General features: G+C 42.5%; 2 protein-coding genes across 5 annotated transcripts; one reads left to right on the top strand and one right to left on the bottom strand.

Annotated features, from left to right (window-relative positions):
* Window positions 1–497: 497 nt before the first annotated feature.
* Window positions 498–3,456, bottom strand: LOC139421167 (NF-kappa-B inhibitor-interacting Ras-like protein 2). 2 transcript variants are annotated; one of them, XM_071171779.1, is made up of 4 exons: window positions 3,370–3,456; window positions 2,972–3,090; window positions 2,639–2,880; window positions 498–2,294 (listed from the first exon to the last, which is right to left on the bottom strand). In XM_071171779.1, exons 2-4 carry the CDS (start codon window positions 3,063–3,065, stop codon window positions 2,052–2,054), a joined length of 579 nt encoding a protein of 192 aa, XP_071027880.1. In that variant the 5' UTR covers window positions 3,066–3,090; window positions 3,370–3,456; the 3' UTR covers window positions 498–2,051. The 2 variants fall into 2 exon arrangements, with proteins under 2 accessions (XP_071027880.1, XP_071027881.1); XM_071171780.1 differs by having other exon boundaries at window positions 2,029–2,294; window positions 2,639–2,832; window positions 3,370–3,432.
* Window positions 3,457–3,469: 13 nt separating this feature from the next.
* LOC139421165 (dnaJ homolog subfamily C member 7-like) lies at window positions 3,470–17,903 on the top strand. Of its 3 annotated transcripts, none has more exons than XM_071171777.1 (15): window positions 3,470–3,787; window positions 4,309–4,392; window positions 10,197–10,285; window positions 10,432–10,556; window positions 10,780–10,893; window positions 11,097–11,171; window positions 11,290–11,408; window positions 11,520–11,673; window positions 13,350–13,514; window positions 14,812–14,903; window positions 15,036–15,109; window positions 15,359–15,505; window positions 15,659–15,811; window positions 16,163–16,240; window positions 16,369–17,903. In XM_071171777.1, exons 2-15 carry the CDS (start codon window positions 4,319–4,321, stop codon window positions 16,404–16,406), a joined length of 1,497 nt encoding a protein of 498 aa, XP_071027878.1. In that variant the 5' UTR covers window positions 3,470–3,787; window positions 4,309–4,318; the 3' UTR covers window positions 16,407–17,903. The 3 variants fall into 3 exon arrangements, with proteins under 3 accessions (XP_071027878.1, XP_071027877.1, XP_071027879.1); XM_071171776.1 differs by having other exon boundaries at window positions 16,160–16,240; XM_071171778.1 differs by having other exon boundaries at window positions 3,486–3,787; window positions 4,281–4,392.
* The last annotated feature ends 3 nt before the right edge of the window (window positions 17,904–17,906 follow it).

Genomic DNA, 17,906 nt, shown 5'->3' with positions numbered 1-17,906 from the left:
ACTGAAGGAATCTAGGATTTGATACCAGAAACCCTCTGGTAGCCAGCTCATTTCCTACCTGATTTTCCCCTGTCAGTCCCAGGATTTGAACTGGCAACCCTTCAGTTGCTGGCTCACCTCTCTAACCACTAGGCTACCCGCCAGCCCCCCAGGGAGCTGCTACACAGCAGTGAGAGAAACTAAGTTGAATCGTTGGTCATCCAAGCTGCTTTAAAATGTTGCCCTTTGAAAATGCATGAGCTATTCTGTGACACTACTCTGACTCCTCTCTCTCCTTCTCCACATTTCTGACATGGAGGCAGAGTTTGGATGGATTTGAGCAAAGTTTAGAGATCTCTGTAGATCTTTATCCTAGCTCATGGGAATGATCTGTGGCGATGGCAGCAATGTAGGAATATCAGCAATGTAGGAATATTTTAATTAAGACATTAAAATGTTTGTATTGTGTTTAATTTCTTCATAAATCATGCAAATCAAAGATACACAACAGCGTCAACTTAGATGCCGAGCGAATCTTTTTATTTGTTTACACGACATGCAAACAATTATCCAGTCTCCAGAACATGTTAAAAGATAAATACTGTGCTGTATATTGCATCAGAGTATAAATGCCCCAATATGTATCATGAAAATAATATGCACATCAATAATACAGACATAAAGACAGAGATGAACAATGTCCAAACATAACACAAATATAAAGATCTGTGAATAGTCAAAGCAAAAAACTACTCCAAACTAGGCCAAGGCATCTTTCTTGTTCAGTGACACACACATGAAATGTTGCACAATAACTATGGACCCTGAAATGGCATTAAATAGCTTCAGTCTGTTAAATAATTTGAAAATGAAATACATTTGCATTTCGTCTGACCAACATAGCTCAGTAGCAAAGATCAAGGATACCCCATGGTTTTCAAGGACAGTAAGGAGTTTCTGATAAGGTACAGATAATTCAGCGAGTTTAGGCTGTGGTCAAGAGCTCTTCAGGGCCTGTCCAGCAGGCAGGAAGCTCTTCAAACACCCTGTTCACCAAGAGACTAGTCTGTCAGCCACAATTCAAATCTTTAGACAATAATGTCATTCTAAAACTCAAAGCGATCTCAAAAGGCAGTAACATTTCTAACATCGCTAAAAGAATAGAGGAATGTTTTTTTAATTCTTCAAAATATGGATTTGCGGCCTCCCAGGTGGCGCAGTGGTCTAGGGCACTGCATCGCAGAGCTAGCTGTGCCACCAGAGACTCTGGGTTCCTGCCCAGGCTCTGTCGCAGCCGGCCGCGATTGGGAGGTCCGTGGGGCGACGCACAATTGCCCTAGCGTCGTCCGGGTTAGGGAGGGTTTGGCCGGTAGGTATATCCTTGTCTCATCGCGCACCAGCGACTCCTGTGGCGGGCCGGGCGCAGTGCGCGCTAACCAAGGTCGCCAGGTGCACAGTGTTTTCTCTGACACATTGGTGTGGCTGGCTTCCGGGTTGGATGCGCGCTGTGTTAAGAAGCAGTGCGGCTTGGTTGGGTTTCAGAGGATGCATGACTTTCGACCTTCGTCTCTCCCGAGCCCGTACGGGAGTTGTAGCGATGAGACAAGATAGTAACTACTAATAATTGGATACTACGAAATTGGGGGGAAAAAGGGGAGGGATTCAAAAATAAATAAATATGGATTTGTTTCATGTACTCTAACTTAAAATTAAATTCAGATCATCCATGCTAAAATAGTTTCCATATTTCATCTGAGTAGATGGCATGCCAGTAGTGTAACAAATCTCATGATTAATTAACAGTAATATAATCCCTTATGTATCCTCCATGATACAAACAACCCTCTTGATTATCCATTTGTGTTACTTTTGATGTCAACATTTACTTGTCGTCAAAGATCAGTCTAAATGGTCAAATATGAGTCTAATATCAGTCAAAATCTCCATGAAACCATTTGTTTCAGTCAGTGTACATTTGTGCATACATAAAATTGGCTGTATTTGTGATAGGCTAACAATCAGTCTATTGTGTTTCCCCTACTACTCTTTCCCTCTTCCATCCCCCTAATCCCTCAGCTATCGACAGAGCCATTCCCCTTGTTCTTATTGCGGCTGAGGGGGAAGGATGATTTGCTCTGGGGCTGGGTCATCTTGCTGGCCAGGTGGACAAAAGGCTCGATGAGGGTCCTCCGGTCAGCCACAGACACCTCCCACAGACGCACCTTTTCTGTCTTGGCCCAGTACTGGGCCACTTCAGAGTCCACTCTCCTCTGCTCCTGCATGTCTAGCTTGTTGCCCAGCACCACTATGTTCACCTGTGGACAGATCATCTCATCCATTTAGCACAACCTCACATCACCTGTATATCAGCAAGTGGAGTGTGGTGTGTAGATAAGAACTTTAGGACAAGACACACCATAACGAATGTCGCCACGCGTAGTACATAACCTGCTGGCTGTTGATGTGCGGTGGTGATTCAACACGTAGGACCATCAGGAAATTAACAAACAATAAAGGTGGCTGACGGTCTGCAGTCAGAGGCGATAGGACGGCCATTCATCAGCAGGGTCTGTTTTGTCCTGAAGTCTGCGCTGTTATTTAACTCGCCTACATGACACTGTGCTTTACAATTACCATTGAAATCGATGAAAGTCCTTACCTCTTTCTTATCACGGTAGCGGTCAATGTCTTTCTTGAGGGCCTCCATCCGTTTAAAGGACTCCTTACTGTCGATGCTGTAGACCAGGACAAAACCGTCCGCAAAGGAGAAGTAGTGGCGAGGGAACTCCAGACCATCACGAAGACCCCGGGTGTCGTAGAAGCGCACTTGCTCTCGAGTGCCACGGTCCGTTTCTATGGAGCCAATATAGATATCCTCCAGGGTCTCCATGGGCTCTGAGCCTAGGGGGGGGGGGGGGGGACAGGTGATCTGTGTAGTCAAAACATCAACATTGTCCTTGATCTAGCTAGGTCTTACGAATTAATTGCTTACCCGCAATATGATTGGCATACAGCAGTTGCTCCAGGACAGCAGTCTTGCCAACGGCAGCCAGACCACACACCACCACTTTACAACTCTTGCCCATGATGATGATCAGTCTCTTGGCAACTCTGTAATTGAATAACAAGTTAGATGACAGATGTCTCTGCAGCTAGCAAAACACACACACACACACACACACACTTTTTTCTTACAAGTCATAGAGGTAGGACGTTTTCCCTCACGTAGCAGAACATGATATTATTAGGACCCGTAGCTAGCTTGCTAGCTACATGCTAACGTGTAGCATGCATTTAGTTAGCTAACTATTATATTTAAGTGATATTGTCCATTGTTATGTTCGTACAGATAACTCAATTCAACATTTTATTTCCTTACAATCTTTTTACCTTCAAAATGTAAATACAGCGCTCCCGTAAATTCCAGACACCACTATCCAAAAATACTTCTTGTTTACTATGCTTACGTAACATCTTCCTCACTACTTTTAGTAACTGAGACCTCTAGCGTCCGATGGTCGTAAGACTTGTTTGAGCCACAGCTGCAGAGGATGGAAGACATTAACATTTTCTATTTTAATAGAGCGAGCTAGTTCAATGTTACTCTATTTTTACTGACAAAATAGCCTGTCCGATCATGCATTGTTTTACCCTGGCTGGGGGCCTGTTTCTGCTTTCTTGCCAATGCCAACTCCTGGGACAAAAACTATTGGGCGAAAAACCATTTTAAAGTGAGACTTTACGGCCTATCTGCCACTTTCTGTCTGTAGCTTCCGAAGTGTTTGGCCTACACACTGATATGATGAAGGTGAGTCTCTCACGAACTCATACGTGTCGGTTGTTTTGATTTAGGACGTAAGCCTCACAACACTCGCCTGAAGGTAGCCCGGTACCAGTTAAAACAATTAATGGCAGTATATATGGAAGTAGTTTAGTGTCTAAAAAAAAAGGGTTAAATATGTGTGTAAAAAAATTTTAATAAAAAGTTGCCTGATCTTTCTTATATATTATTAAGGGTAGACAATTCAAAACTTCATTTTGGCCTATGTTTTTCCATGTATAAATATGTTATCCAATGTGTTTCTATGGGCTAATAGCAGTAAGGCCAAATTCAAGATGTTATTTTTGATACATAAATTGGTCCTAAAATTCCAAATCAAATATCTAAATGATCCTTGGTATGACCATCTTAAACAATTAAATATGTTAGCTTAGTAGATGCTGGTGGACCTAAAAGGTTTTGAGACTGCCAGGTTTCAGTTAAAAATACAGGACTAACTTTCAGTGATCGCCTTGTCTAGTTGTCAATCACCCCCCTCCCCTTCTCAGTCCCAGCAAAATGGCGACGGTTGATGACTGCGATGTGACTATGGATCCTGAAATGGAAATACTCAGCGACGAGGAATTGGAGAGGTACGTTGCGGGAAAATGTACAACAAATGTTACACTTTAGATTTGAGTGTTCTCGTGCCATTGTCATGTTATTATAATCTTGGTCTGGCTAGTGTTGGTTTGCTTTTGCTTTGTGTCACACGGGAATTAGGCCTTGCTAACCGGTTAGCCATTTCTCTTTTTGAAAAATCCATACCAACAAATAAAGTTGACTATCTGTTGTGTTAATGTTACCTAACAAAGAAAGTTAGTCACAGTTTGTGACAAAGTTTGCACCGTCGTGTGTTGTTATGGCTAGCTAACGTTAGCCAACTAGCTAGTACAATAGCAAGCTAACTAACGTTAGCTAAGTAGCCGTTAGCTATGACGGTCGCAAAGCCTATGGTTAATGTTTTTGTTCTATATATTTTTTTAACCAAATGTGTTAAGCTAATTATTTACTTAGCAATACTAACAGTTATGTTAGCTAGCTATGTACCCACGCACGACCCAGAAAAGTCCCCAAAATCTTGCCCCACTCTGCCCACTGATTGTCCTCGCTGAGTGACGTTCTTCCAGAACATTCTCAGGTCTTGATGACCTGAACGAGACAGCTATAAGTTAGGCTTTGTATGAGGTAACATACTATTGACTGACATGGTCTTCTTGGTATGCCTGAAGGGTGAGCCATTTTTTTTTACTGTGAATGTATCCGAGGTTGTCAGCTAGGCCTAGCCAGATCCATATATTAATGACGCTGGGCCTAGCTAATATATTCCTACCACTAGTAATTCTCTCAACTTTCCTCTTGGCAACAGTGGGGGCCACAAGTTCAATAACCAACCAATGTGTTATGATCAGGTGATATAGGGGTAACCGTCCTGTTTCCTCAAGAACATTAACAAGGGCAAGGCATTGTCTTGGAAAATTGCCTTTATTTTCAGTTTTGCTTCATTGTCAGCTTTCTTGCCCTGATTGTGATTTGAAGTGAAGCATGGTGAAGATGTTGGGGCGGCAGGTCCCTGAGCTGACAAGGTAAAAATCTGCCACTCTTGTAAATAATCATTTGTTCTTAACTTTTTTGTTCTTAGTTAAATAAATACAGATTCCAAGAAAATGGCAGTTGCCCTCTTCCTGGCTTGTCTTGCCATGTGCTCCCTGGTGATCTGCCTCTATTTCCCACTGAGCTCAGATAGCTGCTCTGTTTGTGAGCTGTGGCCACTACCTCTATTTCCATTGGCTGAGACCCCTCACTGCCTGCTGTTATGGCTCTTTCTATGTTTAGATGATTTTCGCAGCTCTTTACCCCCTCTCCCACCTGCACACCAAGGTTAACTCTTCCAGCATACATGTTTGGAAACAGTAGAATATCAGATTGCTTCCTGAACACTACTGGTCTATCATAGACCTAGATTAGCCCTGGTCTACAACCAGAGTGAATTATCATTTAAAGAAGACCTTTCATCCTAGTATTGTCTCTTGTCTGTGTGTTTTGCTTGTCAGCAGTTATGTATAATATGCAGTATCATGTAATATCCTACCTCCTTGCAGTCTGCGACACAGGCTGGGATGAAGTCGTTGATTACTCACAAATGCACCTAGAGGTTTTCCTCAAGGTCCTTTTTCACATTTACTTGGTCTATTTTGTCTCTGTGGATGATACAGTATGACCTGTTAGGGATGGGAATTTGACCTTTTTTTGACCGAGTACTTACATTATATTTTTTTGAGTACACTAATCCTAACTGCTAAATTTGATAATTTATTATTCAGTCAATAAAATAAGTGGCATTTATGATTTATTTATTGAATCTGTAATACCAACTGGTTATATTATATCATGGAACCCAATCTTCAAAAACCTCAGCTGTGTGGCACTTGCATGTAGAAGCCTATGGCTGTGCAATGTCATAGCCTTGATGTGTTTAATTTAGAAGACAAGACGCTATTATTTCCCGAGCCCTTATCACAGTCGACACCTATTTTATAGTAAAAAAACATGATGTAATATAAAAATGGAACAGAATAATGCAAAGTGATTTGCGTCTGGACCTGTTGTTCTCAGTGACAATTTGAAACAGGGCCTAATTTGGCTAGTTGAAAAAAGTATTAATGGTTACAAAGCAATATGTGTACTTTTAGTTTATTATGCCTGTTCCTTGGAATTTTCTAAATGGATGAACAATTCTACATTGAACACTGCATGTGGATGTATTTTGGCCAGGGCATCTGTTTGGTGAGTAGGCGTAATGATTCTAAAAAAAAATATGCTCTTTGTCTTACTCAAACTAATGTTTTGGCAGGTTCTACACTGAAAATGTCTATCGACTTCTAATTGCAAAGTAAGGTCAACACTAACGGTAGTTGCCACAAAGTTAAACCCTACCAGTTTCCACAATTTTGCTCTGGAAAATCAGATTTTAAACCTAATCCTTTTTTTTTTAGGGAGTCGGTCAGCTTTAATATTGCATATAGATTGTAACTATCAATGTAATTGTCTGCATCATTTCCAATGCCCCATATATTTTACTGTATTATTTTCTCCTAACCCTACCTCCCCTAATTGGAGTAAACTAATGGATAACAACACACCGACAGTGTCGTTGAATTTTGGTACACCAGAATTGCATTCATTTCCAATGAAAAGCTGCGTTTGCCTTGCAGCATTGCATTGCAGAGGCTGTTGCAGTGCATTCTGTGTGGTGCATACGTTGGATTTATTTAACGTATGCGTCAAACTGTATGCGCAGACTGCTTGACAGAAATGGTAGCAGAAGGTGAACGTTGAACTTTTGTTGCATACATATCCAGAGGATGCTGCATACTATTTAGCACAATGAGGCTGTCGGTGTGTTTGAGACGTTAGGCTTCTACTTCCAGCTTACACATACTATATACACTGCTCAAAAAAAATAAAGGGAACACTAAAATAACACATCCTAGATCTGAATGAATGAAATATTCTTATCAAATACTTTTTTCTTTACATAGTTGAATGTCCTGACAACAAAATCACACAGGTCTGGATTTGGAGTCACACTCAAAATTAAAGTGGAAAACCACACTACAGGCTGATCCAACTTTGATGTAATGTCCTTAAAACAAGTCAAAATGAGGCTCAGTAGTGTGTGGCCTCCGTGCCTGTATGACCTCCCTACAACGCCTGGGCATGCTCCTGATGAGATGGCGGATGGTCTCCTGAGGGATCTCCTCCCAGACCTGGACTAAAGCATCCGCCAACTCCTGGACAGTCTGTGGTGCAACGCCACGTTGGTGGATGGAGCGAGACATGATGTCCCAGATGTGTTCAATTGGATTCAGGTCTGTGGAACGGGTGGGCCAGTCCATAGCATCAATGCCTTCCTCTTGCAGGAGCTGCTGACACACTCCAGCCACATGAGGTCTAGCATGGTCTTGCATTAGGAGGAACCCAGGGCCAACCACACCAGCATATGGTCTCACAAGGGGTCTGAGGATCTCATCTCGGTACCTAATGGCAGTCAGGCTACCTCTGGCGAGCACATGGTGGGCTGTGCGGCCCCCCCAAAGAAATGCCACCTCACACCATGACTGACCCACCGCCAAACCGGTCATGCTGGAGGATGTTGCAGGCAGCAGAACGTTCTCCACGGCGTCGCCAGACTCTGTCACGTCTGTCACAGTGTGAACCTGCTTTCATCTGTGAAGAGCACAAGGGCGCCAGTGGCGAATTTGCCAATCTTGGTGTTCTCTGGCAAATGCCAAACGTCCTGCACGGTGTTGGGCTGTAAGCACAACCCCCACCTGTGGACGTTGGGCCCTCATACCACCCTCATGGAGTCTGTTTCTGACCGTTTGAGCAGACACATGCACATTTGTGGCCTGCTGGAGGTCATTTTGCAGGGCTCTGGCAGTGCTCCTCCTGCTCCTCCTTGCACAAAGGCGGAGGTAGCGGTCCTGCTGCTGGGTTGTTGGCCTCCACATCTCCTGATGTACTGGCCTGTCTCATGGTAGCACCTCCATGCTCTGGACACTACGCTGACAGACACAGCAAACCTTCTTGCCACAGCTCGCATTGATGTGCCATCCTGGATGAGCTGCACTACCTGAGCCACTTGTGTGGGTTGTAGACTCCGTCTCATGCTACCACTCGAGTAAAAGCACTGCCAGCATTCAAAAGTGACCAAAACATCAGCCAGGAAGCATAGGAACTGAGAAGTGGTCGGTCTGTGGTCACCACCTGCAGAACCACTCCTTTATTGGGGGTGTCTTGCTAATTGCCTATAATTTCCACCTGTTGTCAATTCCATTTGCACAACAGCATGTGAAATTTATTGTCAATCAGCGTTGCTTCCTAAGTGGACAGTTTGATTTCACAGAAGTGTGATTGACTTGGAGTTACATTGTGTTGTTTAAGTGTTCCCTTTATTTTTTTTGAGCAGTGTACATTTTACGGACACATTCTATTTTAGTATTATCTTTTGTTTGTTTTTAATCACATCCTTCAGCTACCCTCAACCATTCCCATCTATCTCTGAAGACCATCCCCTTTTTCTTCTATTTGCAATATATTTTTCAGCTGTAATATTTCCCAGAAGTTCTGAACCTTTCTATTCCGTTCTACAGAATATAATTTAAATGTAAAAGTTTGCTCAAAGTATTATTGATCGGTTGACTGACTTTTTTAAATCACCCAGTAGTGCTATTTGTAGAGTTAGCTCTGGGTAAATGTTGCAATTCTTCAGCCATTCCTGGAATGTGACCAAAAACAATCTACATGTGGACAGTACCAAAACAAATGATCTAATGACTCTCTTCGAAGCGAGATCTGCACAGCTGGGATGGTTGTAACCCCTATATGTATGTGTGTGTATTGGTTGCAATACACTTTTATAATTTTAATAAAACAATTCTAAGTTTTGAATCCAATGCTGTTTTTTGTATCAGTTTTTGCCATGGAATGGACATCAAATCTTTCCCTCTTGCAGTCTTGGGCCAAAAGACAAGTACCTTACTTTTCCCCCTTCTACTTCGCTCTTCTGTTTTTGCGGTAAGGCTGCAATTAGTTGGTTGTAGTTGTGGGTTTAGCAGACATTCCATTATGTTTGCTAGCTGCATGTGTGACAACACCACTCCTATTTATGATAGAATTAACAAGAAATTATTAAAAAAAAAAAACAGGGTTTGAATTTTTTTTAAATGATCTATTAGTATATTTCAGTTTAACCATATTTGTTCTGTCTTTTCTGGTGGATTAAACAGAAATTGCAACAACTTTCTAAGGATTGTTTTAAAAATAGCAATATTTTGGAGTTAATTTCATTTTCAAATAACAAAGTGAGAATAAATGGCAAAAGGCCACTCTGTTCACGGTATGCCTAACCTTAAATTAAGACCAAATAGCTCTTTCTATTTATGAATTTTTACAATATAGACAATTTTGGCTGTGGTAACTTGTGACAACCACAAAGTAGCCTAAGTGGAAAGTTATGCAATTATTCCAAAACGCATGTGTAGAGGGAGAGGTCCGAATACAATTGAGTGAGACACGGGGGGGAAAGGGAATTTAGGGAGCAGAACTGTGATTCTTTTTCCTTTGTGCGTGTGTGTGTCCCACAAATCAAACACTAGCGTCAAAGCAAATGAATGTTGTCTTCAAGATGAAATTGATCAAATAGTTTTACATTATTTGGGGAAAAAAGTGATCTCTGGTTAAAGATGGAGTTTTGATGTCAGTTTGAGTACCCGATTAGTCATGCCCATCCCTACATCCTGTCATTATGCAGTTTTACTCAGAACTCTCTCTTGGGTAATGTCAACAAATGGCCTCATTGTCAAGCTCTGTCTTTTATTTCTCTGTCATCCAGGGAAGCGGAGAGCTTCAAGGAGCAGGGTAATGCCTACTACATCAAGAAGGATTACTCTGAAGCATTCAACTACTACACCAAGGCCATAGGTAAGAATTCCATCAGTGATATCAACTGCAAAGAATATCCTCTTTATAGAGGGGTAACATCCTTGTTTTCTGTGGGGGAGAGGATCATCTATTCTTGTTAATGACAGTGAGTGATTTGATTTATTTTTCTATTGTGTTCTCGACAGACATGTGTCCTAGGAATGCCAGTTACTATGGAAACCGGGCGGCCACGCTGATGATGCTGAGCCGGCACAGAGAGGCGCTGGAGGACTCCCAGCAGGCAGTGCGGCTCGACGACACTTTCATGAAGGTAGGGTCCGCCACCAGGCGTAGCAGGCCTTGAATACCCAGCTAGCTCCTAGGCAGACAAGTTAGTCAGACTTTCCGGTTTGTCTCATCTCATAGTATGTTTGGCAGTTGGATGAGTACAACGGTAAGGTAATGGAAAGATCTGAGTCATGGTTTGCGGGTGGGTCTCCTCCCTGCCTGTGTCAGTGTTCCTGCCTCTTAACTGTGAGTCAACTTTCCCACAGGGTCATCTGCGGGAGGGGAAGTGCCACTTGTCCCTGGGCAACGCTATGGCAGCCAGCCGCTGTTTCCACAGGGTTCTAGAACTGGAGCCTGACAACAGCCAGGCACAGCAGGAGGTGGGTCAGACAGTCTGTCTGGCAGACTAGGTCCTAACAGCATTGCATTGTAAAGAGCTAATTGCTCTACAGTAGTTGAAATCCTTTAACTGTGACAGATATTCCATGAGTTTTGCTTAGATTGAGGAAAACATCATGCCGTGTAGTGGCTTCCTTATATAAAAGCATAAGTTTGATTTCTTCAAGTTTGGATCTATTTTCAGGTAAAGAATGCAGATTCCGTCCTGGAGTATGAAAAGATGGCTGAAATAGGATTTGAAAAGCATGACTTCAGGATGGTAGGCTCTTGGCTGCATGTTGTCTTTTATCAAGCAGATTGTTATCCTTATTTGGGGGAATGGGCAGATTGGTGCTAGATTTGATAGGACCGTGTTTCTCTCTCTCTGGACTATGCAGGTTGTGTTCTGCATGGACCGTGCCTTGGAGTCGGCCTCAGCCTGCCATCGGTTCAAGGTTCTGAAAGCAGAGTGTCTGGCCATGCTTGGGCGTTACCCAGAGGCCCAGTCGGTAGCCAGGTAAACAAGACATTGTTGAAAACCATTAAATAAAGGCAATTTCCCAAGCTGATGCACACAATTGGAAATGTGTGTTGTCATGTAAGACTTGTTTCTTTGTCGTCCTCTCAGTGATATCCTGCGGATGGATGCTACTAATGGCGATGCCCTGTACGTCCGTGGTCTCTGTCTGTACTATGAGGACTGTATTGACAAGGCTGTCCAGTTCTTTGTCCAGGCCTTGCGCATGGCCCCTGACCATGAGAAGGCTCGCCTGGCCTGCAGAGTGAGTCCTCCATCCACCTACCACCAGGACTCTAGCCCTGCAATTAGGCTCAACTAACCGGCCTAATAATTATGCTAATGTGGACTAATTGCCTCCATCCTTACCTTTTTGTAAGAGGTAGCCACAGAGCACTTTAACCAATTCTGTCTCCACTAGAGGTCGACCGATTAATAGGAATGGCCGATTTAATTAGGGCCGATTTTCAAGTTTTCATAACAATCGGAAATCGGTATATTTGGGCGCTGATTTAAAATAAATGTATATACCTTTATTTACCTAGGCAAGTCAGTTAAGAACACATTCTTATTTTCATTGACGGCCTAGGAAAGGTGGGTTAACTGTCTCGTTCAGGGGCAGAACGGCAGATTTTTCACCTTGTCAGTTCGGGGGGGATCCAATCTTGCAATCTTACAGTTAACTAGTCCAACGCAATAACGACCTGCCTCTCTCTCGTTGCACTCTACAAGGAGACTGCCTGTTACGCGAATGCAGTATGCCAAGGTAAGTTGCTCGCTAGCATTAAACTTATAAAAAAACAATCATAAATCACTAGTTAACTACACATGGTTGATATTACTAGATATTATCTAGCGTGTCCTGCGTTGCATATAATCTGACGGAGCATATAAGGGTAGTGGCAGGGTAGCGTAGTGGTTAGAGCGTTGGATTAGTAACCGGAAGGTTGCAAGTTCAAACCCCCGAGCTGACAGGGAACAAATCTGTCGTTCTGCCCCTGAACAAGGCAGTTCACCCACTAGGCCGTCATTGAAAATAAGAATTTGTTCTTAACTGACTTGCCTAGTTAAATAAATAAAAGTATCTGACTGAGCGGTGGTAGGCAGCACTTTCGTGCATTTTGCCAGCAGCTCTTCGTTGTGCGTCAAGCATTGCGCTGTTTATGACTTCAAGCCTATCAACTCCCGAGATGAGGCTGGTGTAACCGAAGTGAAATGGCTAGCTAGTTAGCGCTCGCTAATAGCGTTTCAAATGTCACTCGCTCTGAGCCTTCTAGTAGTTGTTCACCTTGCTCTGCATGGGTAGCGCTGCTTCGATGGTGGCTGTTGTCGTTGTGTTCCTGGTTCGAGCCCAAGGAGGAGCGAGGAGAGGGACGGAAGCTATACTGTTACACTGGCAATACTAAAGTGCCAATAAGAACATCCAATAGTCAAAGGTTAATGAAATACAAATGGTAATGAGGGAAATAGTCCTATAATTCCTAGAATAACTACAACCTAAAACTTCTTACCTGGGAATATTGAAGACCCATGTTTAAAGGAACCACCAGCTTTCATATGTTCTCATGTTCTGACCAAGGAACTTAAACGTTAGCTTTCTTACATAGCACATATTGCACTTTTACTTTCTTCTCCAACACTTTGATTTTGCATTATTTAAACCAAATTGAACATGTTTCATTATTTATTTGAGGCTATATTGATTTTATTGATGTATTGTATTAAGTGTTCATTCAGTATTGTTGTAATTGTCATTATTACAAATAAATAAATAAAAACCGGCCGATTAATCGGTATCGGCTTTTTGGGGGGGGGGGGGGTCATCCAATAACCGGTATCGGCGTTGAAAAATCATAATCGGTCGACCTCTAGTCTCCACTACTGGCTTGCTGACACATTAAGTTTGCAGAGGTTGCTAAGTGCTCTCTCTTTTCCACCCAGAATGCCAAAGCACTCAAAGCCAAGAAGGAAGATGGGAACCAGGCCTTCAAGGATGGGAACTATGATGCGGCCTACGAGCTGTACTCTGAGGCCCTGACTATAGACCCCAACAACATCAAAACCAATGCCAAGCTCTTCTGTAACAGGGGCACTGTGGGATCTAAGGTGAGGCTCAAACACACAGCACCAGGAGGAGAACCCCTCTCATCTGCCATACCATGTTGTCTTGTCTTATGGTGTTGGTGTTGGTGTTTCTGCCATTTTGGTCCCCAGTTCACTTTGGCCTATTATTAATATTTTAGTCTTCATTGAAAGGCTCTCTGTTCGCTTGCAAAGGAGCTATTGCTGTTTTATATTACACCGTGGTTGTTTTGCCTTTTCAGCCAGGCAGCTGATATTTGATACATTTAGGTCCCTATAAAATGTGTGCATTTTTTGTTGCCTGATTCCGTTTAGTGTTTTCCCAAATTCAGTTTTGTTTTTCCAGGGTTTGGTTTTTTCCTTCAGGTTTTCGCTCTCTAAATCACACTTGATATAACATCCAAATGTATTTATTATTGTCCACAACCATGCTTAAACCACATTTGGGTACACCTACCCTATAATTCAACTGTGCAAAGCTAGAGACCTTTTTGGTCACAATGTTTCTGTAGCGCTCATGTGATTGCAGAGTTTGTAAAACAAATGGCCGCTGGATTGATAATCCATGATATTATTCTGCCAGGTAGGCAGGCGTAGGCTACTTTGTGTGTTTAATATTTTAAATGTATGTTTTTGGGAAAGCCTTTCCATATACCAGAAGATGGTTGTTGTGATATTAGCATCATCACTAACGACTACACAAAGTGGTAGACCCGCACGCACACGGGCATTCCTGAGCCGTTGCCTCTTCAGAAAGTTCACTGAATCACTGATGCATGTCTTGGACAAATTAATGCATTTTCTAATAAGTTCAATATATTTAGTTGATTTCCCAATAAGTAAAATACATTTGAGTGTTGTTGAATTCTGTATTAATGTCTGGATTCTGTGATTCCACACGAATTCTTTGCAAAACAGATTTTTAAAAGGCCTTATACCTGTATAACTCTGCTCAAAATGTGTCCTGGCAGCATGTGTAGCTTGTTAGATTGTAAATCCTCCAGGAAGTCACTCATATGGACCAATGTAGCACTACAGTACTGGCTGTGAAGGTGGCCTTCTGCATGGGCACCCGCATACTCACTCTCTCGCTCACACGTGCGCACATACTAACAATGTATGCCACAAACTCGCACACACCTCTCATAGAGTGAGGCCTCTCTTACTGTGTGTATTTTTAGCAGTGCTCTGCACTTTGCTTCATTTTCTCTATCTAGAACTAGGCCAGCATCTTTTTTTTTGGCTTGTGCTTTTTTGCACATTCCCCAGTCCTCTTACTCTCTTATTTCCTTTTTTCTCTTTTTTTTTTTTCTTCCCAAAGCTGAAAAAAATAGACCAGGCCATTGAAGACTGCACAAAGGCAGTTAAGCTGGATGAGACCTACATCAAGGCCTATTTACGGAGAGCACAGTGGTACGTCAATCTACCTTAGTTTCCTAGCAATATGTCCGTAGTTCTTATTATTAGAGAGCAAGCAAGAATATGGATATTCATTGGATATGGTTATGATCCCTCAAGCTTGTTTCTATATATCTCTGTGTTCAGTTACATGGACAAGGAGGAGTACGATGAGGCTGTGAGGGATTATGAGAAGGTCTACCAGACAGAGAAAACAAAAGGTATGTCTGTCTCATTGGTGTGACTCAACCACCCCTCTCTCCATCCCAGCCGCCACGCTACCTCTCTGTCTGGGTCCTGTTGCTTCACACTCCTGTTTTCCCCCCCACACCCTGTTATGACGCAGTGTCTCAGGTGTCGTTCTCTAAGGGGTGGAATTACTGTATAGCTCCTCCTGCTGTTACGGTGCTCTAACTGCTCTTGGTTATTAATACTATCTTTGTCGTCTCACTCTTAACTCCTTTCCTTAGAACACAAGCACCTGCTGAAGAATGCACAGTTGGAGCTGAAGAAGAGCAAGCGAAAAGATTACTACAAGGTGCTGGGAGTGGACAAGAACGCCACAGAGGACGAGATCAAGAAGGCTTACCGTAAACGGGCCCTCATGCACCATCCAGGTAGCTAAGAGCCCATTTCTCAGTTCAACTATCCAGTCTATTTTACTAATATAACAAAATAAGTGTCAGGAGATGTATTTCTATGCAAAGGGGAAATAAAACATTGAACTTTTCCCCTGACTGACGGCCCTGGTTTGTCTGTCTCTCTCTCAGACCGTCACAGCTCGGCCAGTGCTGAGATTCAGAAGGAAGAGGAGAAGAAGTTTAAGGAGGTGGGCGAGGCGTTCACCGTGTTGTCTGACCCCAAGAAGAAATCCCGCTACGACAGTGGTCACGATCTGGAGGACGACACGGGCAACATGGGAGGTGAGGGCTGGAGATCAGCCGGGGGGAAGGGGCTGAAACTGCTAGAATGCAAAAAAAAAAAAAAAAACACTACAACGCTGGCTGCTCCTCTGCGCTGTTTCGTCAACAATAACAAAGGTGCTGGGGTGAAATGTGGTGCCACCCCCCCCCATTTCAGCTTTAACAGGGACTAAATTACTATTACTTGATTTAAAAATCAACTGGGTTCAGCCATGTGTATTTCAGAGCTGTAAATGGGTGTTTACCACATTAACTTTACATGGTTAGTTTTATGAATTTGTGCTGAGATTGTACTGGCTGATTCCCTCAGCTGTGATGTTGATCCTCATAATGTGTTTCTGTCCCCAGCAGATTTTGACGCCAACAACATTTTCAAGGCATTCTTTGGTGGTGGAGGTGGCCAGGGCTATAGTTTCGAAGCTAATCAATGTATGTATACAAACAGCTGTAGGAACCAACAGTACTTTTTTTTAAACGATTTAACAAATAATAAATTCACAATTCAGCCTATTTCAGATTCTGTTGAATAATATACACTTTTTTGTTTTGTGTTGTAGCATCCGGACCAGGAAATTTTTTCTTCCAGTTTGGTTAATTGGAGGATCCTAGTACTTATACAGTAGCTCAATCATGGACTCTATTCAAATGGATTCACCCCCCAACTCCACCCTCATTTTTAATTTGTCTGGCTGTTCCTCAGTTGGACTCTGTCATTACCTGAATGAATAATGCTGTCAAATCACATCATGCAACAAACGAATGATGCAAGGATCCATTGAAGACTAATACTATTTTGATATTTGGTTTAATTTTGTCAAACAATAAAAACATTGAAATTCAAATTTGTATAAAAAGAATGTTGGCCCAAACAAGTATGACTCATAATGGAACTATTAAACGGGACTGTGCAGGTATCTGGCCTTCTGAAGGCTCAGGCCAAGATGTGACTTCAAGATGGGGCAATCTGAGAAGAACCTGGGGACCTACAAACCTCCTACATTTGACCTACTGTCCAAGCCGTATTCAAAGCATGCATATATTGCCCAGTATTTAATGGTGCAAAATTCCATGGGAAACTGAACAACTTGCATGTTGTGTGGGCAGCCTACTTTATACCCAACAACCAAAAGATGACTTAGCAGCTGTGGATGATTGCTTAATGAAAGTTGTCTCCATTTCATGTTATATGAACAGTTAATTATTTTCCATAACAGCCTGGGGTAAATAGAGTTAAATCCATAAACTACTGCTTAAGTACAGTCAGAAGATGGCTGTGCTGGTGTACTATGCCAGGCCTGTTGCCATCTTGTGGTAAGCTTCCTCGCCACAGGTTTTATGTTTGATGTTGCCATTCACCGGTTGCTACATTGTACATTTTACTGGAATGTAAAGTGTTTATTTGTGTTGATAGTTTGACTGTTTTTCTTATTTTTTTTAAATGTATATTTATTGTAAATTGGCTGTCTGAGCCACTACCAGGAGATGAGGATGCTCTATTATGGAAAAGACTGAAAAAGGGCACCAACGAACAACATCCTTTTGGCACAAACTCAGGAAATGAATTTGGTTGTGCTTGCCATTTTATAAGATACTGTGTGGACATCTATATATTTAACTGGCTGTGTACCCTAGTATGCTGAACTTGAGCAACCACTCAGTCAACTAGTACAGTAAGTATCATCTCACTCACAGCACACATAATGCATACGGTCTGATTGGGGTTATCTAGAACGTGCCTAGGCAAGCTGTCAAATGAGTTAACATCTTATTTTCCCCATGCTGTTTAAAAGTATACCCTGGTATAATGTATAGGTTGTCTCTGGGCTATGACCCTAGAAGTATTAAACTATTCAGGCCCGAGTTCCAATGCCCTGTGTAAATTATGCCGCTAATATAAAGAGCTCATCATACAATTGCTATGCCATTATGGATAGTAGAGGTTTTGATCTTATTTTTAAGATCTCTTGGTGCACTTTTAAGAGGAAGGCATCCCCATCCTGGACTTGCTCTCATGAAGCCCTCAACAGTCTTGACTATGGAGTCTTTATCAAACAGCCATGTAAATAAAGTAGGCCTCTTGTTCCCCCCTTCACCC

Source organism: Oncorhynchus clarkii, chromosome 12 (genome assembly GCF_045791955.1).
Source record: "Oncorhynchus clarkii lewisi isolate Uvic-CL-2024 chromosome 12, UVic_Ocla_1.0, whole genome shotgun sequence".
In the NCBI taxonomy this organism is placed as follows: domain Eukaryota; kingdom Metazoa; phylum Chordata; class Actinopteri; order Salmoniformes; family Salmonidae; genus Oncorhynchus; species Oncorhynchus clarkii.
This window is presented reverse-complemented; position numbering and strand designations above follow the sequence as displayed.